General features: G+C 46.2%; 1 protein-coding gene across 7 annotated transcripts in view; it reads left to right on the forward strand.

Moving 5' to 3' along the window:
• Positions 1 to 1669: 1669 nt before the first annotated feature.
• CFAP65 (cilia and flagella associated protein 65) overlaps positions 1670 to 27625 on the forward strand; it is a 31161-nt gene continuing 5205 nt past the window's right edge. For 2 of the 7 annotated variants that reach the window (XM_088168185.1, XM_088168187.1), the window contains exons 1-27: positions 1670 to 1738; positions 2285 to 2353; positions 2662 to 2816; positions 3490 to 3592; positions 5004 to 5170; positions 6260 to 6459; positions 7137 to 7282; positions 8357 to 8579; positions 8903 to 9168; positions 10345 to 10545; positions 10969 to 11331; positions 11969 to 12106; positions 12982 to 13227; positions 13649 to 13873; positions 14116 to 14268; positions 15507 to 15672; positions 16231 to 16359; positions 16856 to 17081; positions 18013 to 18141; positions 18423 to 18599; positions 19251 to 19317; positions 22573 to 22683; positions 23459 to 23650; positions 24380 to 24538; positions 25815 to 25955; positions 26393 to 26509; positions 27091 to 27228. In XM_088168185.1, the coding sequence (XP_088024311.1) occupies positions 2285 to 2353; positions 2662 to 2816; positions 3490 to 3592; positions 5004 to 5170; positions 6260 to 6459; positions 7137 to 7282; positions 8357 to 8579; positions 8903 to 9168; positions 10345 to 10545; positions 10969 to 11331; positions 11969 to 12106; positions 12982 to 13227; positions 13649 to 13873; positions 14116 to 14268; positions 15507 to 15672; positions 16231 to 16359; positions 16856 to 17081; positions 18013 to 18141; positions 18423 to 18599; positions 19251 to 19317; positions 22573 to 22683; positions 23459 to 23650; positions 24380 to 24538; positions 25815 to 25955; positions 26393 to 26509; positions 27091 to 27228 (4407 nt within the window). In that variant the 5' untranslated portion in view covers positions 1670 to 1738. Of the gene's footprint in view, positions 1739 to 2284; positions 2354 to 2661; positions 2817 to 3489; positions 3593 to 5003; positions 5171 to 5227; positions 5343 to 6259; positions 6460 to 7136; positions 7283 to 8356; positions 8580 to 8902; positions 9169 to 10344; positions 10546 to 10968; positions 11332 to 11968; positions 12107 to 12981; positions 13228 to 13648; positions 13874 to 14115; positions 14269 to 15506; positions 15673 to 16230; positions 16360 to 16855; positions 17082 to 18012; positions 18142 to 18422; positions 18600 to 19250; positions 19318 to 22572; positions 22684 to 23458; positions 23651 to 24379; positions 24539 to 25814; positions 25956 to 26392; positions 26510 to 27090; positions 27229 to 27625 lie in introns of those variants that run through there. The other 5 variants (XM_014888110.2, XM_088168183.1, XM_088168186.1 and 2 more) reach the window with 5 other exon arrangements.

The raw sequence follows: 27625 nt of genomic DNA on the forward strand, positions 1-27625 counted from the left end.
CCAGACCCCTGGAATTGCCCAGTGGGGACCTCTGGTTCTGGGGAGGCTGCAGCCCTTGCTCCAAGGGGGTAGATATCGGCTAGGGTAGGAGCAGGTGACAGGAGCCTGCCGTGATTGGTGAAACGTGGGGCAAGAGAGAAAGAAATGTGTTGGGGGGGGGGGGGGAATATAAGGAAAGGAAGGAATGGAGAAGCGTGAAAGGATGGTGTCCCTGCCACTACCATGTGGGGACAACAGGGAAAGAGAGACCCATTGCTCCAGGAGAGTTGTTCCAGCACCCAGCAGAAACACAGGACTGGGCACAGAAGTGCTGGCACCAGTCAGCCCATGGCTGCAGGAGCATCAGGGACAAAGACGTCTATCACCTGATATGAACCTGGCTCAGCAGGAGACCACAGGGAGTACCACACACTCGAGCAGAGCTGAAATGGGGGAACAGGTATCTTCGAGGCAGAGAGGAAAAGGCAAGAGGGAAAACAACAAAAATGCCAGGAAGGAGGAGGGGAGCTGAAGGCATGTCACAGGCTTAAAACGTTCACCTTGATGGACCGTGACAGGTTTAATTTCCAGAGTACAATCATTAAAGTGATGGATGGGAGGCGTTCATCTCGCGGCTGGTGCACTCAGGCCCACCGTGGCTGCAGGAGGGTTTGTTTTGTTGCTGTTATTTATGAGGTTGTTTCTGGAGGAGCCAGGCACTCGTCCAAAGCTAGGGGGACAGAGGAGGGGACACAACTGATGCTGGAAGAGTTAGAGTGCTGATTTACAGCTGGGCTGCTTAGCTGGATGACTCATTTGTACACATGGACAAATGCCATTAAGGCTGCATCTCCTTCCTGCCTCTGCCCTGGCACCCTCCCTGTGCTGTTTGATGTGGCCAGCCCCACTTTCCATCATAGTCCTGCCTGTGCACCCTAGAGTCACTATCTGTCCTTCCCCACAGGAAAAATTAAGGTCCTGTCTCCTTGAGGGTCGTCCAGGGCGCTGGGAAGTAGGACTCTCCCATGGTGGTGGTGATCCATGAGAACGATACCTGATGGGCTCATGCAGCCAGGGCTCCCCACCCTCTGTGCCTTTGCTGGTCTTGGCCCCCTAACTACTTTTGGCAATTATGACAACTTGTTACTTGTGTCCCCAGTGCTCCAAGGAGCTTAGCGTGACCTGGCCCCATTAAGGTGCCACTCCATCCCTATGAGAGCACTCCCCAGCCGCTGCAGCCTGTGACCCCTTGCCACCCTGCAATCCCCGCATTGTCCCCACTCATCCATCCCATGCACCCACGGACTTCAAGGCCCCTTTTTGCTGGCTCAGCTTTATGCTGCCGCCCTCCCCTGCACTCACCCCCAACACCCCTTGCCCCACGCTCTCTCCTGCATTCGTTCCTCTTCCACTCGCCGTCCTCCATCTCCTTGCCCCTGAACTTCCCACCTGCCATTGATCTCTGTCTCCTCCCTACACGCCTGAGAACTCCTCACCGGCCTCCTTCACCCCTCCACCCCTCCACGTTCTCCCGACCCCCTCCTGCCCGCTCCCTCTTCCTGCCCCGGGCCCGTTACCGCTCCTCCTCTCTGCACGTCCCTCCGCCGCCCCCTGGCGGCCGCCGCTGCCAGCGCGAACTGACCCGAGCCGGCCGCCGTCGTCGCTCCGGGAGCCGCTGCGTCCATGGCAACGCGGGCCGGCCCACGCGGGGCTGAGTGACTGGGACCGGGACCGCGACCGCGACCGGGACGGCACTGAGGTGCCCCGGGCTCCTGGTGCTTTAGGGACCCGGGCTGGGATCGAGGGAGCCGCACTAGCCCGAGGGCGATGGTGACTCGGGCCCCAGGCTTCTGTTCCGCTCCGGGCACAAGCAGCGTTATAATGGAGCGGGCCGTGCCCCAGGGAGCTGGGCAGGCGCTCGCTGTAGGGAGCAGGGTCCTGCCACAATCGTATGGGGCTCGAGGGGACCAGGCCAGGCTACCAAGTATAGCTTTGCTGTACTGCGCTCTGTGGGCCGATAGTGGGCAGGGATGTGCTATCCAGCGCCAAGGAGAGCCCTTCCGCAGGGGCTGGGCTGTGAGTCACGACCCCGCAGGTCGTCGGGACAGCCGTGGTCTGTGGACAGGGCTGGACTCGGCTGCAAACTGGGGACACAACAGGGGCTGCTCCCCTGCAGGGAGGGGCTCAGCGCCACCATGAGCCTGAGGAGGGGCGTCGGGTCGCTGGGAGTGCCCAGATCTTGGCAGCAAAGGCTTTGTGGGTGCAGGAGCAGCCCGTGTGAGGACTTCTTCCTCTTGTTTCTCAGATGCTTGCTCAGATGCACGACGAGTCCCAAAACTCTGACTCTTTGCGGAAGAGTGGCTATGACAGGAAGGTGAGCGGAGGAGCAAAGAGTTCTACTGACGGGGGTGGATTGTCTGGCAGGCAGGGAGAGGAGAGAAACAAACAAACAAAAAGTTTAGCCTTTGCATCCGTGGTTCATCACACCTTTTTGTATCTGCTGTTTGGGCTGTGGCCGGGAGGTGTCCTCTCTGGAGCCCGCAGCAAGGCTTTTGGAGACTCTTGGAGTTTTGCCGCGAGGTGGCTCTTCTCATCCGTTGCCAGAGTCAGAAACCCTTAGCATAGAGAAACTGCTGTTTGAGTGATTTCTCCTCCCTTCCTCCCAAACTGCTGCTCCCTAAGGTGTCTACAAGAGAGGCAAAGAAGAAGAAAGTCATATACTGGGGCATTGAGGTGCCTGAAACACTCAGTTGGCGTGGCTGGGAACTAGGAAAAGAGATGATCAAACACCTGACCTTGAAAAATGTTCATGGGAAAGCCCAGAAGCTGAGTTACAGGTGCGTGGGAAGTTTGTTTGTCCTTTGTACTCCTCACGCTCTCTCTGCATCTTCACTCCTCCTGCTATATCAGTCACATAAGCACCTTTTTTCAGATTCACCTTCCCTCTCTCCCCTTGAGTGCTGTGCTGGAGACAATGTGTGCACCCTTACGTTGCAGGACAGAAACCTGCTAATTCAGAAACACAGGCCTTGTTCCTGGCAGAAGTCTGTTAAATGAAATGCCTTGTTTTAAATTCTGTTTTGCTGATACTTCTGTCTGTGAGGCATTTCCAGTCTAGTGAGATTTTAATTGTGGATGTATGCCAGCCAGTCACTAGTGTGACATAAAACCATTGCTCCCGGAGTCCCTCTGGATGTTGAACCATTCCAGCAGTCCCTGTGACCCTCACTGCTCTGAAATTCAAATATATGCCCTATGTGTTTTGCTCATACTGCATGTCTTGAAAACATAAAATATTGTTCAAGGAAGGGGTAGGTACTTAGAGCTGAGAATAGGTTTTCGGCACACCTGGGTTCTGTATTTTACTGACAAAGTACCCTTGGGGTCCAGTGTGTACAGTGCTTCTAAATTGTGGGGTCTGGAGGTCTTGGTTATTTATTCTCTTTTCTGCTGTCTAACTTAAGCTGCCCACCCTCAGACAAAATCTCTTGTTTTGATTTTGTTGTCTAGAGCTCCTTCCACGCCATTCTTCTTCACTGTTTTCCCGCAGCCGATTACTCTGAACCCTGGTATTTCTGTAACTCTGCCCATCGTTTTCCGGCCCAGTGAAAAGGTAAAGCAGCAACATCACAACTGCTCTTGTGCTCAGGCTGCTTTCTGGGGGAGGGCAGTGGGCCTCTGCCTCTCTTGTCCTTTCTGATTTGTTTTCCCTTTAATGCACGAGTCCTTTGGGGAAATTCTAGCATGGAAGGAGTGGGCAGAATGACCTTCCTGATCTCTCCACATCTTCATTGCCTGAGGGAGTCCTAATCCCTGACTTCTCTGCAGAGTTTACCAGTAGTTATGAGAGCAATCCTCACAAGAAGTATTCACAGGTTTTCATGTATTCTGCCTTTCAGCTCAGTAAGATAAAGTGCTTAAACTGTCCACACCTAGTTTGATCCCAAGGAAACACATCTGAGTGGTTTTAATGCAGAACCTTGGGTTGAGGGATTTCCTACACATTCCAGAGCCTCCACATTCAAGAGCTACCGGTTTTCTAAAGGGACATGTCAGAGGCCTCCCTTCTTTTGGATGGAGGGTGTTTCTTTAAGCTTTATTTTAAACAGCAATGATTCTTTTTATCCAGACCCTTGTCTTGATTTTCAGGTTGTTTGTAGTGTCTGTCTTGGCTATGAGTGTTGATCTCTGGCTCCTGTTGATCGCCGTATGTCTTTGATGTGTATCTCTGTCCTAGCCATAGAGCATGGTCACTGGACAGATTCCCAGTACCCTGGTCTCTTAGTATAATGATTTTCTGATGACTGTTCACTGTTCCCTTTATGAAATAAGCTACTGGCCTTGTTCCATTTTCAGTGCATAGTTTGTCTGCAGCACATCAATTGCTAAAGCAGGAGGCTGCCTTCCTTAGAGAGAGCAAAGACTGTGTGTGCTGCAGTGTCCAAGGTCTCTCCTTACCTTTATAAGTGTTACTCAGGAGGGGTCACAAATGGGAAGCATAGAAAACACATCTAATTCCTTCTATCTTGGCTGGTTAGCAGATGTCCTGAGGCTATTTGTACACAGTGCTGTCAACACTGCATCTTTAAGTTGTATGTTACCTGTTTGGGTCTCTAGCTGACAAAGCATTTAATCAAAGATTAATACTTCTGTGCTCGTGGAGCTCAAAGAAAGATTGTACATGCTTCAGTTCAGCTGAGTTGGGATCTTGAAAATACTGAAAGAAATCCATCTGCATGGAAATAAACCAGGTGAAACTAATATGGCCTTCAACTGCTCTTGGTGAGGGTGTGTGTATGTTCCCTGACAGAGGTGTATGCCTGAATACTTTCCACACTGCCTGCCTTTTCTGATTGATTCATATGCTCTCTGTCCTGCACAGAGGCCTCCACTGGTTCCTCTGTTGCCAACATTTTTCCCCCAATACTTGCAGAGGTGAAGGTGACAGGTATTCATGGGTGCAACTGCAGAACCTGCAAGATGGAATCCATCTAACTGCTGTCTCCCTTTGCTTTTCTGTGCAGAGGGATTATGAAGACAACATCTTCTTTACAAAAGCTGAGGGTGAGTTCTCTGTTGCCCTGCATGCTTTCCTTCCACGCTTCTGTCTGTCCATCCCAGCTGCTGTCCAGTTGCCTGCCTGTGCTATCAACGATGTTACGGAGGCAACATTTCGTTTGTGCAACGTTGGGTGAGTGAGACATAGCTAAGCAAGCACTCTTTTTGTTTTGTCAGGTATTTTGCCACTTTCTTGGACTGTCCAGTGAATGCAGCTCATTCCGGTGATTATTGTTTCTGTTGGCTGCCTTAACAGGAGCGAAACTCTGCCTTCCCTGAGGTCTTGGCAGCAAAGGCAGCATAATGTTAGTACAGGTCACTGTGGGCACATCTTGGCATCTCACATCTGTTTGTTGCCAGCATATGCTGAGAACCATTCATGCACAGGAACTAGGTGGGGACAAGCACAGTGTCCCACTGAGAACATCCCACATTCACTGGAGAGGCCTGGGCTTCGGTTTATGCGTGAACAGGGAGAGATAAGCTACCAGCTGGAAACATTTTAGTCATTTAGGAGCAAGGTTGCTCCCAGTTACCAAGGTTTATCCTATTTTAAGGAGGAAGGACAGTACTGTAGAAAGGAATGCAGTGAAGTTCCCAGGCAGGGAGGAGGTGTATTTCCAGCTAAGTGATTCCAATAATTTCAAGTGTTTCGGTCTCCACTTGGAGAAATAATTTGTTACAAGTGAGAGGCCCAGGATGTTGGAGGATAAGGATGGTAAGGAACACGCAGCTTAGATAAATAAAATAGAAAAAGCTGATGGTATATCATGTTCTTTGCAGGAATCAAACAAGCAAAGGGGGTTCTGGAAAACTGAATGAGGTATTAGGGAAATGGCTCAATTCTCTCTTCTCACTTTAGCTTATAACAGGGGTACAAGTGTTCATTCAGAATTAAGTAGCTGCAAATTTAGATACAGGTGAAGCTAAAAATACTTAATTGTGGAGCTGATTTGCTTGCTATCACCTTGTGGTCATTAATAAACTTCTTAGCTGTAATAACTAAGATTCATTAGAGTGTGGACAAAGAATTTGCAGAGACTAGAGACAAATTCCTTCACAGCATCACATATTTGTCCAGCTGTACTTGGGATTCTTCCACTCAGCACTGGTTGCTTCTCATCCTAACTGAATAACCTATTGGGAAAGGCCCATCCTATGCACGATTGCACAGGCTGCAAATGATCCACTGATCTGCATAAAATATATCTCCACTTCCTAGTGATCTCATTAGCGTCTTTGCCTGGGAGACACCAAGCCCTTTCTTCATGATTCCCGAACGTGGCACACTGAACCCAGGTGCTGAGTGCATTGTCAAGGTGATCTTCGAGCCCACGGTGGCTGGGATGCATGATGCAGCAGCAACATGCTGGTTTGGACATCAACTGAAACAAAAGAGAACAATCCAGCTAAATGCCCTGGGTGAGTCTTTCTTGCACTTAACACTCAAAGTAATGTGTATTACCCCTAACTCGGGTATAGCATTCCACAGGGATACATGGAGGGCCTGCACTCTGAGGCTCTGCCGCATTTGGCTCAATCCAGTGATGAGCAAGTGAAGCCCACAGTTTGAAAGTGGCCTGTGAAATTCTCTAATGTACTTTTGCCAATTTAGAAGTGTTATCTGAAGAGATAGAGGATCCAATATGCCCTGTGGCATGCTTTGGCCAAACCAGCATTTACAAGGCCTGTTTAAGTTGACCGAGGGATAGAAATGAGAGGAATCACTGGAAAAAACGTTCACAAACTCTTGGCTTTATCTGCACTCAGTGTCCCTTGTCTGTTCCTGCTAGGCAGAGAAGCAGAGGGAAATTTCTGAAGCTTTCTGGATGCAAACTAAAGTAAGCAATGATTTCATTAGCAAGTCCTTGCCCAAAGTGACTTGTATGGCCACTGACAAACAAAAAATGTGATTCTGAGTTAAGTAAATTAGGGCTGGAAGGGAGCTTATTTGGTTCAAAGCAGGGCCAACTTTGAAGGCAGATCTAACTTCAGAATTACCTGAGGTTTTTCAGAGGCTTGTCCAGTTGAGTATTGAATATCCAAGAATAGAGGTTCCTCCTGTCTTTCCTAATCCAGTATACTATTATTTTTAACAGCCAAATACCCCTTCCTGCATGTGAGCGTGACAGGAAAGAAGTCTGGAGGTGTACAGCCTGGAAAGTTTCAGGATGTCCTGTGTTTTGGATCAGTACCAGTGGGGACAACTGTGGAGAAGTCTGTGGACATCTTCAACATGTCTGTGGTATGGGGAGAGGGAGATTGACTTCTTATGAGAAGCTGGCAAGCTGACACATTTCTCTGGGATATGTGGTCTTGTGTATCTCCCTCAATGCTGCAAAAGTAACCTAAGTGTGAATGTGGATGAAGCAGAGGTGATGAGCCTTCCCCTACCAACCCTGCCATTCGCCCTTGCCTTCCAGCTACAGTGCCGGCAATGTAGCCATTTCAGTGTGGTATTGCAGTTTCCCCCTTCTGTGCTTGATCCAGATCAGGCAGCCACCATGTCTTTTGCATCCTGCAGCTCTCCTGCTCGCTCTGGACAAGCTCATCAGTCCTGTGTGGTGGTTGTGTCAGTCTCAAATTGGTGTGTGTGTCCCAGGCAACTGATGGATCTTCCACTGCCCTCTGTGGACTGCAGCCCAGTGAATTGTTCAAAAAGTCAAATGGATTTGAGCACCTGTGCCAGCTCAGTCCATCCCAGCTTCTTAATGATGGATGTACTCAGAGACTGCTGACATGGATGACAGCAGTGCTGACTCCTCCACAGGCCCTGTGGCTTGGAAGTAGAAAAGACACACTCATTTTTTTACTGTTATTATTCACATTGCATTGGTGCTCAGCATTGCTAGGCACGGATCAGGACAGTTTTTTTAGGGTCTTGAGTAAGGTGACAGAGCACCAGCTTTGTTTTTTTTGAAAAGAAGACCCATAAACAAAGTGGAACTGTGGATAGAGAGGAATAAGTTATCTGCCTGCATGTTCCCCTGGTCACAGCAGTCACTTAGGCCAGTTTGGGCCCTAGGATACCTTGAGCCATCTTTCCACCTACCAGGAGGGACACTCCAACCCCAGAGATCACTGGGAGTTTCACTGCAACCTACTGATTTCTGAGCATGTGGGAACTTGTTGCCACCTGTTCTCCATCAGAACAAGGTGGCAGAGGTTTGCTGCACAGCGGTTCTCTCGTTGCATTGGTGTTCTTGGTGGTGTTCAGCACTGCTGAAAACTACAGTTCTTACCTGATTCATGTCCTTCCTTCAGAGTCATCCTGGCTCATGTTGGCTCCTTTGTTAACCTAATTATTTTCTCCTTATAGGTTGATGCACCATGTAGAATAGAACGAGCAAAAGACCCTCTGATTCGTGATTATGTTTTCTCCTGTGATGTGTCCAATGGTGTTGTTCCTGCCAAAGGGAAGCTGGTCTTGTGCATACGGTTTCAGCCTCAAGTAGTGGGAGAGCACAGTACTGACTATTTCACTATCACATCTGCTGGATGCCACTTGGAGACTGTTCTGAAAGTGGTTGGCTCATGTAAAGGTACCAGAGCCTTTCCCATTTCTCCCTGTCAGCTTCTTACCACTGAGGGGGAAAGGTTAGTGCTTGGGAAAGGACTAGGAACTATCATAGCCTGTAGTCACAGACTAAACTTCTGCTGGGATTCTGGCTGTCCCTGGCATACTGCTTGGGATTTATATTTGCTTGACTGTTTTAAGTGAGTGTCCAACTGTATATTAGGACTAGTGGGTTTGCTGAAGAGTTGAATCTGTTTGGGAATATCAGTTAAGTGCAGCAGTGTCTTGTGACATGTTGGAAGAAACAGCTATGAGAAGTCCAGAATCTTATCTTGCATGTTGTGCTAGGTCCTTCCGTGTCCCTGCACCAGTGTTCTGTGGACTTTCACTGGGTCAATCTTGGAGAAAGTTTGATGCAGACACTGAAAATGAGCAACACGTCAGATGTCCCGGCCTATTATCAGTTTGATATTGATTGCAAAGGGAGTGTCTTCTCCTTGGATCGCCCCTGCGGAGTCTTGGAGGGCACAACAACACTTACACTGAAGGTGATCTTCCGACCTACTCACCCGATGAATTATCACCGCAGAGTCGTGTGCCTTGTCCACCACCAGGTATGGAGGCAAAGGGTAGTTTCATTGCTGTGATACTTTAGAGGCATATTCCAGTGTAAACCAACAGGACTGGCCTGTGTCACTTAGTAGTCCCTGCAAATCTCTTCCCACTGCATTTTTGTTGATACCTATCATAGAATTGTTAAGATTGGAAAAGACCTCTGAGGTCATTGAGTCCAACCATTAACCCAGCACTGCCAAGTCCACCACTAACCATATCCCCAACTGCCACATCTACATGTCTTTTAAATACCTCCAAGGATGATGATTCAGCTACATTTTTCCCATTATCCAATCTAACCACTACCCAAACACAACATGAGGTCATTTCCTCTTGTCCTATCACTTCTTACCTGGGAAAAGAGACCAGTCCCCACCTGGCTACATCCTCCTTTCAGGTAGTTGTAGAGAACAATAAAATTGTTCCCCATGTGCCTTGTTTTTTCCAGGCTAAACATCCCCAGCTTCCTCTGCCATTGCCATAAGACTTGTGGTCCAGACCCCTCACCAACGTCATTGTCCTTCTCTGGACATGCTCCAGTCCCTCAATGTTTTTCTTGTACTGAGGAGCCCAAAACTGAACAGAGTAGTCAAGGCGTGGTCTCACATGTGCTGAGTACAGGGGGACAATCACTGTCCTAGTCCTGCTGGCCGCATATTTTTGATACTAGCCAGGATGCCCTTGACCCTCTTGGCCACCCAAGCACACACTGGCTCATGTTCACCTGTTATCAGCCATCACCAACAGGTGTTTTTCTGATGAACAGCTTTCCAACTACTCTGTCCCAAGCTTGTAATGCTGCCTGGGGTTATTGTGACCCAAGTGCAGGACCTGGACTCCTGTTGAGCAGAATCCCCATAGTGCAGGTTCCTATCAGCAATAGCATGTGGACAGTCAGTAATGCCTGTAGATAGGGTGAGGTGCATCCTCTGTGGCTCTTGTCCATTTGTCTCTCTCCTAACTTTAGCTGCATAGCTGTGCACTGGGTGCCTTTTCACTCCAGTTTCAAGAAAGTTCTTGTCTCACATCAAGACATAGAGTAAACGGCAGCCTAAAACTGCAGATGCTAAGCCTTCCCCAGGCATGGTTTTGGAAGTGAGATACTGTTATGGTGCAACTCTTAAAGCAATCACACGACAGTTTATTTCTTATTATCCTGTCTTGTGTTTTCCCAGGAACCCATGTATGTGGACTTTTTTGGTACCTGCCATTCAGACACACTTAAGCCAACCATCCTTCAGGAACGACACCTCTCCTGGTACCGAACCAACATGGTGAGGGGACTGACCTTCTACCCCCCTGATATCTTGGGTGTGATGCTGAAGGATGGGAAGTTACAGATGGATGAAAACGGAGCCCTCATGCTGCCCCCTGAGGTATGAGCTTCCCTCCCTGGAATCTAAGACACTTCCAGCTCTTCTCTGTATATGCTGGATATCTGTTGTACAGGAGACAAATCTAGAAGGGCTTGCAGGTGCCTGACTGATTTCTTTAGTGTTTCTGCTGTTGATGTTCCCAGCATACACCAACACTATCTTTGTCAGCTGGCTTTTACCCTAGCTCAGCCACAAAGCTTCTTTGTGTCTTTAACTCAATCACAGGGTCATCTTTTGCCTCATGTTCAGTTTCAGATTGAGGCTTACAAACAGAAGCCTCCTTGAAGCCTAGACTTTGAGCTATCGTAGGAACTCTTACTGAAATGTATCTTGCATGCTCTCTTGCTCATGAAGGCAATCAGTGCCTGGTGTGTTCCACAGGCACGCTTTCCCTGCTCACACTGAGATATTTCCATCCTGTAGATTTCTGAGGACCAGCCACCCAAGGAATACTTTGAACCCAATGCCATGACTGAATATTTCTATGATGGTGTAAGCAGCGACCTGGCCTTGTTTCCTGCTCATGTTAGTGTCAGCCCCAGGGAGTATGATTTTGGATGCTGCATGCCACCACACAAAGCAGAACCTCTTTCTCTCTGTGTGACCAACCACACCAAAGGAAATATCATCGTTTCCTGGACTCCAAACCATGGCAGTGCCTTCCAAGTGAACCCCAAAATCTGTGAAATGCCACCACTGAAGTCTTCAACCTTCTATGTCTTTTGCAAGCCCACTGAGGTCAACAGTCTTTATGCAGCAGAGCTGGAAGGTTTTGCTTTTTACAAGGTTAGTACTAATTACTAAGACCAGAAATGACCTAGCAAGCAACTGTTTGCAGAATAAAGTATTTTGGGGGAGTTAAAATTCAGTTTAAACTCTTAATTTTGAATTTTACAAACTAGCACCTCTATTAACTCTTTTGGCCACTGTTTTGATACACTGTTGGGGTAAAGTTTTTATTTCACCTGTGTCCTGGCAGAGAAATTAGAGAAACAAGTCACTACTCATGCACGTGCACAGGTGCACTTGCTCTTACCCCTAGGGAACATGAAGCATAGTAAACCTCACTGAAAGAGGAATTACTATGAATTATTGCACTATAAGTGTAGATGTGAGCCTGCACAAGAATGGTTATTGTGGCCTGGATGATGGGGAATATCTTGGTCTTTGTGTCTGGCCCTCCAGTAAAGCTGCTGAGGGCACTGTCACTCTTCTCCCAAGTGATGTTGGATTCGTGTTACACAAGTCTTCAGTAACAGGAGATTTAGCACCCAGAAATGTCCTGGTAAGTGAAACTTAGTGTTTGCAAGTCTCTCTCTCTCTTTGTTGGTCTCTTCCAACTCAGATTAATCTGTGGTTCTGTGAAGGCACCTTGCCACACTCCCTTCCTGCACACACTGTGTTGTCCCTTGTGTGTCTGCAGGTGATGAGACACTACACTAACATTGAGAATGATGCCACCATCTGTCCATCGTGGTGCCTGACTGTGAGGCTGAGAGCACACACATACGAAGAAAAGCGGGAGCACTTCATTCCGCAGTACATCCTGGATGTTGCCAAAGTGTGTAACTGATCTTTGGATTTTTGCAGAGACGCTCACTGCTTGCCTCTGATTTCTTTACTTTGTCTCCCATTGCACTGAGGTGTCTTTGATGGTTTCTGATGGTATGGAGACTCCTGCTGTGGTATACAAAAGTAGTATATTGTTTCTCCCGCATTAGCTTCCCAGCCCCCACCATGTCAGCTGTACTGACATCTCATTAGCTCTGAGAGAAAAGCTGTTGGGATCACCCTCCTTTCTGTTTAGGTAAAGGCACTAACAAGGATGTTCAGTCCCCTCCCAGGAGCCTCAAAAACTCTGCATGCACTTGGGCAAACAGAATCCTCACTTATGAAAGAGAAGTGGTTGTAAGATAGAGGGGAAGGTTCTCTCTCTCTTCCTGCTGTTTCTGTACCACAGTAAGGTATTTTTCCTATGAGGCAAAGTGAGATCTGATCCTAAGAAGTAAGAATAGTCTTGAGAACCTCTTATAAAATCTCTTCAGCCAATCTAAGACATGCAGCCTTTATTTGATATGCATGAAGTGGAGCAAATTCTAGCCTGCTGGAATTCTTCATCCAGGATATCACTATTCATGCAGAAACTGCAGGCACCAGCAAGCAGCTCACGTATTGGATGGGCATAAAGCATGGCATGATGGAAAATAGCTTCACCAGTCCTATGAGCCCATGAGGGCCACTATGGGAAGGGAAAAGACCATCATTTGAGTACCCTTGGGTGGTTTCATTTATTTCCTTGAAAAGAAGCAGTTAGAAAGTTCTCCGTAGACTCAGGATAGTGCTAATTGGAACCTGGAATTGAATATAGTGAAAACTTTTTCTTTAAGCAGGTTTTTAAACCCAGTGAAAGCAACCCTTCTTGCTTGTCTCCACCAGACTTTTCCTCCTGTGGTTTGTGACACTGATACCTACTGCAGCATGCTGTTGTCCAACACGGGAACCTCTCTGATAACCTTCAGTGTGAACCAAACTGCCTGTCCCTCTGTTTTGGTCAAGCCCAGCTCAGGACACATCATTCCAGGAGGCCACCAGATTTTCTTTCTCTCCACTCACCCAGTTAACACAGTCTTTCAGCAGCATTTCCTGCCTTTGGAGCTGAACTCTTATCCTGCATACACCAAGGTAAGGAGAGGGAAGTGGAAGATGGTGAGCAAAGTTTTGTTCCCTTGTAGTCTTCCCTTTTCATAGTGACTTGCACTGTGATGCCTATTACATCTCCTAATGGTTAGTTTGAATTTTTCTCTTTGGAAATGGGAATGAAAGAGTATTTTCAACATTTAATATGGAGTCAACACTGCAGAAAGAAGGCCTTTGTGGTGCCAAACATCCTGTACCCCTTGTTCCTTGTGTTCACATCTCTTGGAATACATTGCATTATGCAAAAGGTCCAACTTGACAGCACAGCCTAAAGCCCTTCTCCTCCCTACTAAGATTCAGTTTGTTCTTGCTTCTCTCTTGGAAGGAGCAACATCTTTGCTTTTTTCCTCCAGAGGTAGCTGAGACTTCTAGCTAGTGTCTGTTACTTTTTCTCTTAATTCCACAGAAGATTGTTCTCCAGAGTTGTGGACAGTCCCTTCTTTTACTCTTAGAAGGTGATGGAAATCTCTACTTCAAGCCTCTCCATATAGGGACCTCTTCTACACGAATGTATACCATTAAAAACTGCACAAGGCTACCCATGGTTTTCACATGGAAGATCCGTCAGTCTGACAATAAGATCCTGTCTGTCAGCCCTGCTGCAGGGATCCTCCAGCCCTATGAAGCCATGGTAAGTTCAAGTTCTACCAAAGTTATGGTTTACTCTCTACAATATGACCTCAGCCTGACTTTGAATATCTGGATGTTCATTCCCAGTGTGAATCTTTGACACAGATGGAGGTAGTGTGTCTGTAGAGAACGAGGTTAGCTATAATGGAGGAAGGGAATGTGCATTAAATACAATTGTTGAAGTGTTTGGGTTTTTCTCTGGACTAGAGCTCCTGTGTGCACTCTTGACTCTTGTGATTGCAGGCTCAGGCATGGACTTTTACTCCTGACAAGAAAATGAAGTATCTGCTGCAAGCTATGGTGTTTGTGAAGTGGAAAAGCCCAGACCCTGTGTCTCCCAAAGGTGTCCATTATGTCTTACGGGTCATTGGAGAAGGGGCACTGGGCACCATCAGGGTAAGGAACAGAGGGCCACTAAGTAGTAGTAGGGGGAACTAGGGTGGGATGGGGGTCTTGGATTTTCCCTTTTTGCACAATCTATGCTAGAGGCAGCCAATAAGGATTCACAGCAAAATTCCCAGACACTGTTTTCAGTGTAAATGACAGTACTCATTCTAGTGGCCTAATGGCAACATGTTGTAAATGTCCTGCCAGTTCAAATATTACCTTTACAAATCCTCTGGAATTGGTTTGTTCCAGACTAAACCAAGCAAGCCATTTGGCTCCTTGGGAATCATGGTTCTCTCCTCTCATTCTGTTAGCCCTTCTTCTCCATTTGTTTTGCCATTAGTCTGATTTCTAAGTGTAGTGGACCTTCTAAAGTGATATAACAAGTACACTTCCACCTGGCTTTCCTCCTGTTATCTTCAGGTCTGTGCAGCCACTTTCCTTTTTAGTCAGGTTTCTTAATAAACCAGAGGTAAATAAAACGATACTTTGTAAGTCGTTGCCCCATGTCAATCATGCTGATTGATGGGTGATAATGTCTTCGAGGTACTTAGCCATTATAAATCGTATGTGAGTGCACAACTAACCAAAAGAGACAGGGACTCTTTAAGCAGTCACAAAAGGGCCAGCAAATCTCTCAGCCTTGGCCCAAGTGCAGCTGGCCAGCTAGCGTTCTCACAGCCCTGAATATGCTACATCCTACCCACCAAACAGCCTAAAAAACAGTAGGAGAAAGTATTTGGAGACCTGTTCTGCATTTTATCATGCTCCAACTACCTGAAGGCAGTTTGTAGCAAAGTGGATGTTGGACTCTTCTCCTGAGTAATCAGCAATAAGGCAAGAGTAAATGACTTAAAATTGCACTAGGGGAGGCGGTTTAGATTGGATACTTGGAAAAATTTCTTCAGGAAATGGGTTGTCACTGGAATGGGCTTCCCAATGAAGTGGTTGAGTCATCATTCCTGGAAGTATTTAAAAAGAAATGTAGATGTGGTACTCCGGGACATGGTTTAGTGGTGGACTTGACAGTGTGAGGTCAATGGTTGGGCTCAATGATCTTAGAGATCTTCTCTAATCTTAAAAATTCTATCACCCAGGGTATGCTAGATCCTACACAAAGCAGGGAGTCCTTTGCATTGCGCTGCACATGCCAAGGGATCAGCATGTGATGAGATAAGTGGTGGCTACACTCAACCACTATGCTTGACATGTTAAAGTGACCTCAGCATGGTGGGTTTGTATTCCAGGCACAAATGGAGCATCTGGACCTTGGAAATGTTCTAGTTGGTGATCAAAAAACCGGCAGCATTGTACTGCTAAATGATGGGATCTGTACTCTGAATTACATCCTCAGTGTGGAACAGCTCATCACAGGGCCCCGTGCCCCTGAGGAGGTCCGCAGCGATCCACTGGGTACTGTAAAGGAATTAGTATGGGACAGGACCTTAGTTTTCCCCTCTTTTCTCCAAAATCAATCTAGAATTAACTTGGAGGTTGGACTGCTTGCTGGCTGGCCTGCACTGATTCTCTCAAACCTTAAGTTGTCTGCTCCTTTGCACAGGAAGTGACTTTTCTATCTTGCTGGAAAAAGCATAATTCAGAGTCCAACAATTGAAGTTAGACCAATCTGGACCTTGAAATAAGATACAATTTCCCAGCAGAGAAGGAAGTTAAATAAAGGACCTTACCAGAAGAAATGTTGGAGCTCAGCTCTTAGCTGCCTTTCTAGAGGACCTCTGGTTGGGAAGTTGCCTGTTCTTTGATGGCCAGAGGCAATCTGGGTACTCCCAATGAGCTGCCTACAGTTGTACTCTGGGAGTCCCAAGTTCAGCACCTGAAGCTAATGCTAACAATTAGGCAAGGGATGGCAGTGGCTAGAGTACAGGTAGACTTAGTGATCTGTGTGCTACAACATGTGTGGTGTAAGAGACAGTAATGCCAAGAGCTCATACCACCTCTTGTATCCTACAGCTCTAGAGCTGGAGCACTCCAGAGGAACAATCCCTGCAAGATCAAAAGTTTTTGTCCGAATAAAAGTAAGGCCAGCCCGTCGGCTGCGTTACATCTGGTCAATCAAATATGCTGTTTGCACAACCAGAGGTGAGATGGATGTTTTGGGATGTTTAGAAGTGGGGGACAGTGTTTGTAAAAGAAGAGACTAGCAAGACAAGGAGTTTTCAGCTTGGAAGGTGAAAAATGTAATGTCATATGAATGATAGGGAGAAGACAAAATTAACTGTTTATGATTTGTCAGTGTGAAAACAAGGGACACTTCATAAAATGATTAGGCTGCAGGCTTAAATGAAAAAAGGGTTTGTTCACATAGTGCAAAACTAAATTGTGTAAATACACTGTTGAAAACGATCATATTCATAGTCTTTTGGTAATGTCTAAATGCAGAAGTCCAGGTGGACTAGAACCAGTGGTTTAGGGGTTTTGAGAAGCTGCCAAAGAAAAGACTATGTACAAGGCCTGTTCTTTCTTTCTTTCTTTGTTCTTGATAGGGTCTCTTTCTGCTTTGCTGCAGTCAAAATGACCCAGGCAGCAGCCCCTTAATGGTGCATGACTACTTTTTGGTGTTTCTTTCTCTCCCAAGCTGCAGATCTTGTAAGCACAAAAGAGGAGCAGCGGCCCCTCTGCTGCATTGTAGCAACAGGCGTTTACCCAACTTTGCGCATCGCAGATGCTTGTACAACAGGGATTGCCAGCAGTGTCAGCAAGTTGCACCTCTGGAAGCTCTTCTCCTTGGACACACTGAATGAATTCTTGGAGCGAGACCCAGCTCCTGGCGAGCTCACCTACAAACTTCCCACAAGGCACAGGTGAGATGAGGAAATGGCTCAGAGGATCTTTGATTCCCTTGCACCAGCCAGACAGAGATGCTTTGGCTTATTGCCATATGTTACAGCATTGTGATGTGTGGCACCCTGTTATTCTGTCCTAACTGCTGCAGGCAGTTGCTCACCTCCACTTCTCTGCTTAAGCTCCCTTGAAAGGAGTCACAGAAACAGAGAATAATTTAATTGCAATGGACCTCCAAAAGTCTCTGGTGTAACCCCTTGCTCAAAGCAGGGACATACAGATCAGGTTGCCCAGGGCTTTATTTACTACAGTGCTGAATATCTCTGAGGATGGAGAAACCACAGTTTGTCTGAGCTCCTGTTTAACCACTTCCATGATAAAAACCTTTTTCTAAGTATCTCATCAGAATATCTTGTATTGCAACTTGTGCAGTTGCCATCCCTGAGCCTTTGCTTCATAAGGCTGAATAAATCCAAGTCTCTTTGTCAATCCTTGTAATCATAGAATGGTTTGGATTGGAAGGGACCTTAAAGATGATATAGTTCCAACCCTTCTGCTATGGGCAGGGGTACCTTCCACTAGACCAAGTTGCTCAGAGCCCCATCCAGCCTGGCCAATGTGCTCCAGCTCTCAGCCATTTTAGTGGCCCTCCATTGGGCCTGCTCCAGTATATCAGTGACTTCCTTATACTGGGGAGCTAAAGAGAGACTTCAGGCTAAGCAGGACTCTCTTGTGTCACTCACTCTCATTAGACATACATAAAATATTTTTAAAAGAAAATCAGAAGGTCTTCCTTATGTCCAGTATCCTTTCTCTCAAAAGAGCCAAGAACATATGGTCAGACAAGAATTATAAGGAAGACAGCCAGTTTAGAATGACCTTTTTCCTGTCATGCCATGATGACGCTTCCTCCTGTTTCAATTTAATATCTTATTTCTCTCCTGTGACCAGCACATGCTTGATCCCTCCAGTGTATACCCCTCTCCTGCTGGATTTTGACTTTGGGTCTGCCCCGGTAGGCTCGGAGCCTACCCATGTGATGCTTCTGCTGGAGAACAAGGGTGTGGTACCTGTGGACTGGTAAGCAGTGCTCTCTGGAGCTCAGCCTTCTTTTTGGGGACTGGAAGTGCTCAAAGGGCTGTGAGAAATTTACAGATTAATAGGGTGGGTTTTGTAGGTACAGCTGCAGCTGAGATCTGTTGGTGTATCTGGGTGGTGAAGCATTCAGGGAGCTGCAGATCAGACCTGATGAAATGTGATGTGGCCACCAGCCAGGCTAAGCCCTTTTGGATTGAATATGCTGACCATAGCCCTGGGGAAGTTACATATCCTTGTTGCTGACCAGCTGATTGGTTCCCTAGGGCCTTCTTGTTTCCTTCTGATCAGAAGATGGACATGGAGCACTGGGCAGAAGATGCTGACTTTACGCCCCAAGAGCTGCGCCAGATGAGGATTCAGGATAACCAGCTCTTCAGTGTTACCCCAAAATCAGGAACACTTCTTCCAGGACAGAAGAAATCTGTCCAGCTCTCACACAGGTGATGACAAGTACAGCTTCATGCTGTGTGCCAGAACAACACATTCCACCAGCCCCTGAGTTTCCATGCCAGATTTTCCTTCCTCATCACATGTTCTCAGCAGAGGCTGGGCAAGTAAAAAGTTCCTGAGCATGCCCAGTTTCTGGACCCCACAGAGCTTGTCTTTCTCAGGAGAATGTTTTAATGTCCTTTAACACTGCAGAGCAAAAGGCATTTAGCGTGACATGCTGGGGACACTGGTCTGCCTTGACCTGTCAGTTGAGGAGATGAACAAGATGCTGCACTTCCTGTGCTTTTGATTATGTAGTGATATTTTTGTCATCAGCTAGAGCTGCTAGCCTTTGTATGCCTGTAGGAGGTAGGAAGAAAGCTGAACACTTCCCCTTTCAAAGTGGGCCATATCTGAGAAGTACCAGCATTTTGTTGGCCTAGAAACTTGTGTCTGTAAATAGGTGTATGACTAAAATCAACATTGTATCACTCGTTCCCACCCAAACACAACTGGGTTCCCCCCAGCCTCCCCTGGGGCCTTACACAACAGTGACTCTTTAGCTGGGAAGTGAATTGTCTCTAATGTTCTGCATGACTCTGACTCTCTCATCCTGGGGTCAAGGTTGACTTCTACTGTTTTCCTCTCTCTTTCACTGCTAGACATGATTTCATTGGCACTCATCGCCTCCCTGTCCTCCTGAAGATTTCCTATGGCCATGAGGTTCTGGTAAGATAGCAGGTGTCCTTTCCTTCTATTTGCAAAACAACAACAGGTAGGACCTGAATTAAGAGGTATTTTCCCTAGAAGCTGCATAGTGTGTAGGAGGCTGTGGCCTTCCCCTGGAATTTGCATTAGATAGGCAGTAACACAGGGCCAAGCAGAGACACAAAAACAATGTTCTGATGAACATGTGGTTCCAGCACAGAGTGATGTGGGCAGTGCACTGGCAGAATGGGGATGTTGCATCTGCTGAGTTCTTCAGCAAGAGTATTATTATTTATTTACTATTAACCTTTGTGTTTTATTAATGGTGTTAGTGCAGAATTGCTTCTTCCTTCAAGGCAACTCCAAGTCCAAAACAGCCTTCCCAGGTTTTACAGTCCCTGCATGTTTTCCCAGTCTGGTGTAACTCATGGTCAGGATTCCTATGCATGCTTCCCCTCATTTCATCTGCCTCACTGTGAGTTGTTCCATGCAGTTCCTGGAGTTCAGATCTGCAGCCCATCCTGCTTCTCTCCTATGCAGTTTTTCTGAATCTCTCATCTCATCAATCCTCCATACTCTTCAACCCCCCCGGAATGTGCTTTTCTCCAAATATACCACCTGCTGTGATGGTAGTTTGGGAATGTACAGGGTGGCAAAGCATCTTCCAGCTTTGGAGTTACAGGGTCAGCTCCTTCCCCAAGCCCAGAAGATATTCCCTGGGTTCCTGGTTGGCTGCAGCCTTTGTCCACCCACTTATTTCTCCTACCAAGAGAGATAGAGGAGATTCTTACTCATTCTTCCTGCTTCGCTGCTTTCTAAAGCATCCCAGAGTTGATCTGTGGTGTGTTTTCCCCGAGCATCTCCTCAGGCTTGGAACTAATTTCTCTCTTTCCCCTCTCTCAAACTGTCAGTTAGAGTCAAAGTCACCTTGTGCTCTGCCAGGCACCACTCATGCCCGGCTGAGCCTTCCTGTCTGTCTCTGAAGTTTCCTATGAGACCATTGTGTTCACATATCTCTTTTATTTTTCTTTTCTTTCAGGACTGTTGTCAGCTGAAAATCCAACCCTTTGACCAAGCTGTTCAAACAGTGGCTTAACTGTGCCTTGCCTCAAAGCCCTTGGACAGGCTCCCTGTGCTCTGCCTGCCTGGCACAATTCTGAGAGTGACTGTGAGCCTTTCACCAGTTGGTCAGTGAGGGAAGAGGCGTTGGAGCACCAGAAGCCTATAGGGCATACATCCTCTCTTGCCCTATAGCCAGTAGCTTTGGTGGCTACCAGAGGCCACCACCCTCCCTCATGCTGTCACTGCAGAAGGGGCTAAAAAAGTGTGGGATGCCCTGGGGATGAAAAGATCACTTGGTGCCTTTGAGCTCTGGCAATAGGAGCTGTAGAAGCCGGTCCAGAGACATGGAGCAGTGCAGGTGGTTGCAACCTACAGAGGTGCAACTGCTCATCTTGGAAAGTAGGAGTGGGAGATGCTTCTTCTGCAGAGAGGGCAGCTGAGGGACTGAACACAGTGTGCCTGCTTTCCTTGCAGTCGTGGCATGAAGTGCACAGAGTTTTCAGCTCCTGTGGCAGAAACTGCTCTAAGTGTGCTTACATTCCAGGGCTGAGCAAATCCTTATCTGTGATTTTGGTGAAAAGTGTAGAACACATGCTAACCTTAAGGGAAGCAAATGCTGTAATATCACCCCAAAAGTTAAGCTTTGGAAAATTCAGAAAGCAACAATAAACAGAGGAGGGGACCATTGGGCTGGGGTCTGGCTTGGTTACTCTGTCAAATTCAAAATTATTTGGCTTCAGGGCTGTGTGGTTAGCCACCTGCAAGCCAATGCCTGTTTTTCCTTTGGGTTTAAATTCACTTCTGTCATGACTTTACCTACACATATAGATTTTGACATCCTACTCCTCTGTTTCCCCAACTTAATTTTCAGGAGAAGCTTTTTCTTTGTTATTCCTTCCCCATTCAGTGGCCAATTTTTAGTCCTCTGATGATTTATAGGTACTGTGAAAGACTCAAGCTGATTTCCTATTAACAATTTCTTCTGACTGCAGGAGGAGACATCGGTAGGACTTGTGTGTTACCTAATTCCTTGTGCAGCAGAGAAACAAGGCCTTTCAATGCCTAAATGCTTTTACAGGTTGTCCTGTGCCTCTTCACCTGTAAGACTGCTTGTTCTCAGAGCTCTGAGATCGTTTGGCCAGGCAGAATTTGCAGCCCCCAGCAGTTTTAGTAGGAAAAGCCCAGCCAGCTGCATGTGTTGCAGGCTGAGGGAGGCTGATTCACAAAACTCCCTGGAGAGCAGGGCTGGATCCCAAGGAGAATCCCTGAGCACACAGGTTTTATAAACTGCAAGTGTTTGCACTTCATAGCTACTAGTTAGGTATTGTGAGATGTTATCAACTGCAGCATGTGTCCTCCAGGCAGCTTTCCTCCCTGGGGAATCTGGCAGCCCAAGGCACTCATGCTCTTAAATCTTCACTGTGGGGTGAAGTCCATGCACTCTAGGAGACTTGATTGCAGCAAGTCTTCACTTTCCTCCATTTGTCTCTCTTTAACTGATAATCCTCTAAATGTCATATCCTTTGTCAAATGGAAACTGCTGACAGTTTTTCCTGAACAGTTCTGGTCTGTTGGAATGCAAGGTGGCTTTTTGGCTGAAATTATATAAATGGTTGTTTCACTCCCAAAGTTCAGGGAGGTTCCTATCCTTTTTTCCCTTGAAGTTTGAAAGCAAAGCTTTTGTCTTTCTCCTACTGTTAATCATCACTTGATCACTTAAAGTTCAGCTGGGATCTTCTTGATTTTGGACTTACTTCTAACTTTTGGACTGTTAGACACATTCTTGGAGCATTCTTGAGGACATCTAGATGGTCCTTTCTAAGACGAGGCCATTACTTACCTAAATCCTATCTTTCCAACTTTCCAAAGTTTTGGCTGTGGCAGCTGCACACTCTCCTATGTACAGTCCAGACACTTTCATTCATGGAGAATTTCCACCATACACTTGCACAGAGAAGCACTGATGCTGATGCCTGGCATAGCAGAGAGAAAAAAACAGTCTTTCTGATACAAGAAAAGAACCTTTCAGAGAAAATCTGGAGTAGGTTCTCCAGCTCCTTGATTTTTTTCTTAGGACAAGCTATCCTGGTATTACCAATTTAAGCTTGTAACTGTGTGGCCTTCATTTTGCAAAGTACTTCAGAGTCCTTGTGCAGTTGTTAGTGATGGAACCAAGGCCCTGTGAGAAAGTGACTGCATTTCTTTCTACTGTAGCTGACCTTCAGCGGTGTGACAGTGGAACACGACCAGCGGTATGTTCATTTTGCATCCACTAAGCACCTCTTCGCACCCATTGCTGTTGGACGCTCCCACCCCCCCACACAGGTGAGCATCTTGGAGCCAAACCCAGCAGCAAGCATAGTACTACTGTATCCCAAGGACACGCAGTGTCTGAGGCAATTCTCAGAAAATGGACTGGCCTCCATAGGAAAGCATCACAGGAGAGCTTTAAGGATAGTTCTAGCAGAGTTTGGAAATGGCTGCTGGAACAACAGCAAGGGAAGTGCTTCTCACCATGTCCAGTTTGACAAGATTTGGTGTTCACTCTAATCAGAATGCTTATGAGGCGTGTTGGGCTGTTCACTCATTTTCTTGCATTGGATCTGAGTGAAAACTTGACTAGCTGCTCCAAGTACTGTGGAAATAAATCCTAATAAGTTTTTTAGCAAATTAATTTAACTTCCTTAAACACTTATTCAGCAAAAAGGCAGCTTTGATTCTGTTCTTCCTAATTTACTTGGGAAATGAACAAGTCTGAATTGAATTAAGAGCACTTTAATACAAGTTTTTTTGCATTTTAAGTAATCCGCTTTACAGTGATCCCTTTAGCTAATCTGTATTAATTTTCCCCTAGTGTGAATTGGCAGGACACCATTTGGAGAGACGCTTTGGTTATCAATGTACATGTGTGGTGATAAACTTTCAGCAGAGCTGCCTATCAGAACCTCAGTGTTAAATCTTAACATTATGAGGTCTCCTCATTCTTAGGAGATAAGCTGGTTAATTAAATATTAATGCTTATCAGCATTCTCTGGGGAAGTGTTAACTAGTTTAACTTGTACTTGGTGTAATAAGCACTGCTCTTTCTGACTCACTTCAGATTTATACACTCTACAATGGTGGCTCCATGCCTGTGACATTTGAGGTTCAGCTGGACAGCATTGTGAAGATGCAGAAGAAGAATTTTCAGCACCCTGTGTTTGTCTGCCTAACTCGTAGAGGAGAAATCCCCCCTGGTGAAACAGGCCACATTGAGTGGATCTTCTCACCACTGGAAGCTAAAACATATATGGTAAGAGCCTTCTCATAACTGAAAGAAACAAATTCTGTTGTTGACCTAAAATTCTTTAGGTCCATGTAATGCTACAGCTGAATTGAGCTCTATGCCTCCAAGAAGCAAAGAGTCTTGAGAGCAAATCAGTGGCTGGTCTGGTCTGGAAATGGACCAGATAAATTTGTCTCATAATTTTTTTCTTCCCAAGAAGAGATGTCTTCCACAACCAGAGTCATCCCAGTGTATCTTTTTCAAGGATCAAACAGTAACTGGGGATATCAATAGTATCTGCTCAGATTTGTGGTTCATCATTGGCCTCCAAAATTCCCACCAAAGAGACTGAAGTCAGTGTCTTCTATCATTGCAGTGTATGTTTCTGCAAATCTTTGGAAACAGCTTTCCCAAAGACCTCTGCTCTGGGCTACAGCAGGCAGGCAAGGCCAGAGCTGTAGCACTACTTGTTGCTTCAGTCTGTGGTGAATGCATGGATAAATAAATAAATTTAACTTTTAAACTCCAACCTTTACTCCAAGAGTACATCTTATACTGTAACTGGCTAATTGATTACTTAACCAGCTTTCCTGGGCTAGCAGGAAAGGCCAAGGCCTGAAAAAGCAAAAGAGACTGGATTTGTCTTTATCCATGTGTGGGGTGTATTTAGACCTGTCCATTAGCAGGTATGCTAGCTTATTGCACATCTCTCCCAAATATGACTCTGGACTTCAATTTTTATCTTGTCTGAGGCAGGTTGATGTTCTCATCCAAATCCTGGAGGGTGAGTCGACCCAGATTACTTTCCAGGGAGTAGGCTACAATCCAAGTATTATAGGAGAGGCTACCACATCCAGCCATTTTTTTTCTTCTGCAGTCTTTCCAGGTTCTGCCAAGCTAACTGTACCTGGGCAGGTAAGTCTAAGTGTGGGATATGAGGAATATGATCATTCCAGAAATGTGTGAGAGAGACTGAAATATACAAGTGGCACCATCTTGCAGTAGTATGTGTTGCAGAAGAGTTCATTTGCCAGGAGATAGAACTAGATATTTTCCTTCCAGCAGGTGATCTAGAGTTTAACTCATGGAAGCTGAAAGGTATCTTCCTTCCAGCTTGTCACTTCCATAGCTATTAGAACAAAAATGGGTTTGGGTTTGTTCATGTACTGAATTTTATCTTAGAAGTTACCTCCCATCACAGCTGCCTTTCTTCTGTGCAGCTACAACACCTTTTTCTTTGCTAAATCATTCTCAAAAAGACCGTTGCAGTCATGCTGTACTCTGTCAGGGTTTGGCTGCCACCGTTTCCCAGCCAAACTGAGCTGATTCATAACCTGAATGCTGACTGCAGGATGGTCACCTCTTCAGGCACGTGCAGAGGAATGCACTTGTTTGACCTGCCCCTGGCTCAGCAGGAGCTTGGCCTGGTGAGTTGTTAAACTCACCCACACATCCAAGCACAGTGAATGAGCATTACACAGCAGCAACAGAGGCTTTTGCCTGGCAGGTAAAGGATTCAACCTGTGTGACATTAGCACACCTTCCTTGGGGCCAGTCACAGCTCCACATACTCTTTCACTTCCAGCTAAGAACAGCAAAGAGAAGATGATTGAAAACTGCCTCAGTCTGACAATGAAGATGGCATTCTGCAAGGCTCTGTTGTCTAAAATCAAGTGTCTTTCTCCAATGATTACTGTACTTAATTAGAGATTGCATTGTGCCTAGAGAATGGGACAAGCTAGTAGCATACTAGTAGCAAGGTGTATTAGGGATCAATTTCCCAAAACTCGCAGCCAGGTTGATAGGGATTTTGCACAAGCACACACACCTCATGTTTCTCAACTGAAGTAGGAAAAGGCCTGGACTGCAAGTGCTGCAGAGAGAATCGGGGTCTTACTGGTCATCCGTACTCCTGAGATCCTCTCCTGATAAGCACCAGTGTTATGTCTTATTCATTGCTCACTCAATCCCACTGCAACACAGCTGGCCTTTTGATGTAAAGTCACTGTAACCAGAGTAAAATTGAGAGAATTGTTGCACTCTCTCAAGTTGTTATAGTAAAGATACCTGGTTAATATTATCTGTGAATTGCTGGACAACTTAGAGATGACTGTATGACTCCCTTTCCCCAGTGTCTAGGTCCTATCTTCCTTCCCTGCTGTTCCTTCTGGTTTCTCCTTGCTTCCTGCAGGCAGCCACCTTGTCCCATCACAGGATTTGCCTTGGAAATATCCCAGACTGCACCAAAGCTGGCCGACTTGTCTTTCTCAACAATATCTCAAAGAGCAAGGCAGTGGCATTTACCTGGCAGATAAGCTCCTGTAAAAAAAACGTGAGTCCTCTTTGATCTACAGCCTTCCTGCCCATCTCTATTGTGCCATGAAAGGACCTTACAGCTCCATTTTCAACAAGACACTCAAATCTAGGGAATTGGCTTTCTACTAGATGTTGAAAGGAAAAGTGAAGGCAAGTGTTAGGACAGGGGGAGCAACAGGAATTCAGAAGGAAAATCTGAAGATTTTGGTGAGGTTATATGGAGCTGGAACTACAAAATGCAGTAACAAACCTCAGGACTCTGTCCACCAGCAAAAGACATGTTTGTTCTTAGAATATATCAACTGCATCTCTCATACCACTTACCTCTGAGAAGGAGAGGTGTGTTTCCTGCAAAGAGAAAGCACACAGGAAGGTCCCAGGACAGTGAAATAGTTCCTTTGGGTTTTTTTCTTTTTTTTTTAAATTTTGTTCTCCCCCTGCCCCTACACCCAGGTGTTGGAGATTGCTCCAGAGTCAGGGATTGCACAGCCTGGAGAGAGTATTCCCTGCTTCATCACACTGCAACCTACAAGGACTCCCTCCTTCTGCAGAATAAATCTAATGTGTGAGGTGAGACCCAAGAAGAAACTCTGTATTACCATGACCTGGGCATGTTATTGTGGCTCCCAAATGGCTAGTCCCAGCAGTCAGCTGCCTGCTGCTTCCAGCTGAAGGAATCCTTTGATACACACTTCTCATTCCTGAAGACACTTAGCTTCATCCTTCCTGAGGCTTTAAACATCTTTCTGTGTGGCTCAGTAGATGAAGTATAATTGTGAAGTGCATGGCTTTGTAAGGGGAACCCAGCTGCTAGAAGTAATGATTTGAATGGGAATGGCTTTCAGTGGATGTCAAAGACTTGATATCTGTAAAAAACAAGTCTCACTGCTTTAATATTATTGGGGGCACAGACTAACAGTAGTCCCCCTCGACACTTCCCAGATTTTCTTTGGCAAGAGAGTATATCTTCTCTGTCTGAATCTTAAAGCATCACTGTTTTTTCCTCTTCTTGCCACTGGAATACATGGAAGGCAAGTGGGTTTCTTTCTGGGACCTCCTGAAGTGGAGAAACAGGCATGGACCTGAGCCAGAGACTGATATTTGCAACTCTCTTCTAGCCCTGCTCCCTTTAGTTATGGTTTGTTTCATAGGTGTACATCCAGGAATCCCTGGTTCAGTATGAAAGGGACCTACATGAGTGGGAAAAGGAGAAGGAACGGCAGGCTATGGAATTCACCATTACAGAGAAGGACCTTGGGTCTAAGAAGAAGCTAACATCACCTTCAGTGGTAAGTGCTCTCAAAAGCTTGCACCAACTTAGCTTGGCTCAAGAAATGGCAGCCAGTGGTTACAAGAAACATTCTTTAGGAAAACCTAGGCAAGTTGTTAAGAGGACATGGGGCTCTGATCTGTTAAAGACCTCAAAGCTGTTCTGTGGTTAGTGGAAAATGAGATCTTGTTTTCTAGCCAAAAATCATCTTACAAACTTTGAAATTGCTGGTGACCATCTGAAATTTGGAAGTGTATGAGAAGCCTTTACAAAAACAAAGCCAGTGGCTCTGTAAACTAATGGATTTTAAACCATGAATAAACACTGGAGAGAAATGTGTAGCTAGCAGTAAGAATGTGGTCTGAGTGAAGAATGGAGGATGAGATCATTGACTCTCAGCTGGCACGAAGTTTGAA

This window comes from Sturnus vulgaris, chromosome 7, assembly GCF_052056855.1.
Source record: "Sturnus vulgaris isolate bStuVul1 chromosome 7, bStuVul1.hap1, whole genome shotgun sequence".
Lineage (NCBI taxonomy): Eukaryota > Metazoa > Chordata > Aves > Passeriformes > Sturnidae > Sturnus > Sturnus vulgaris.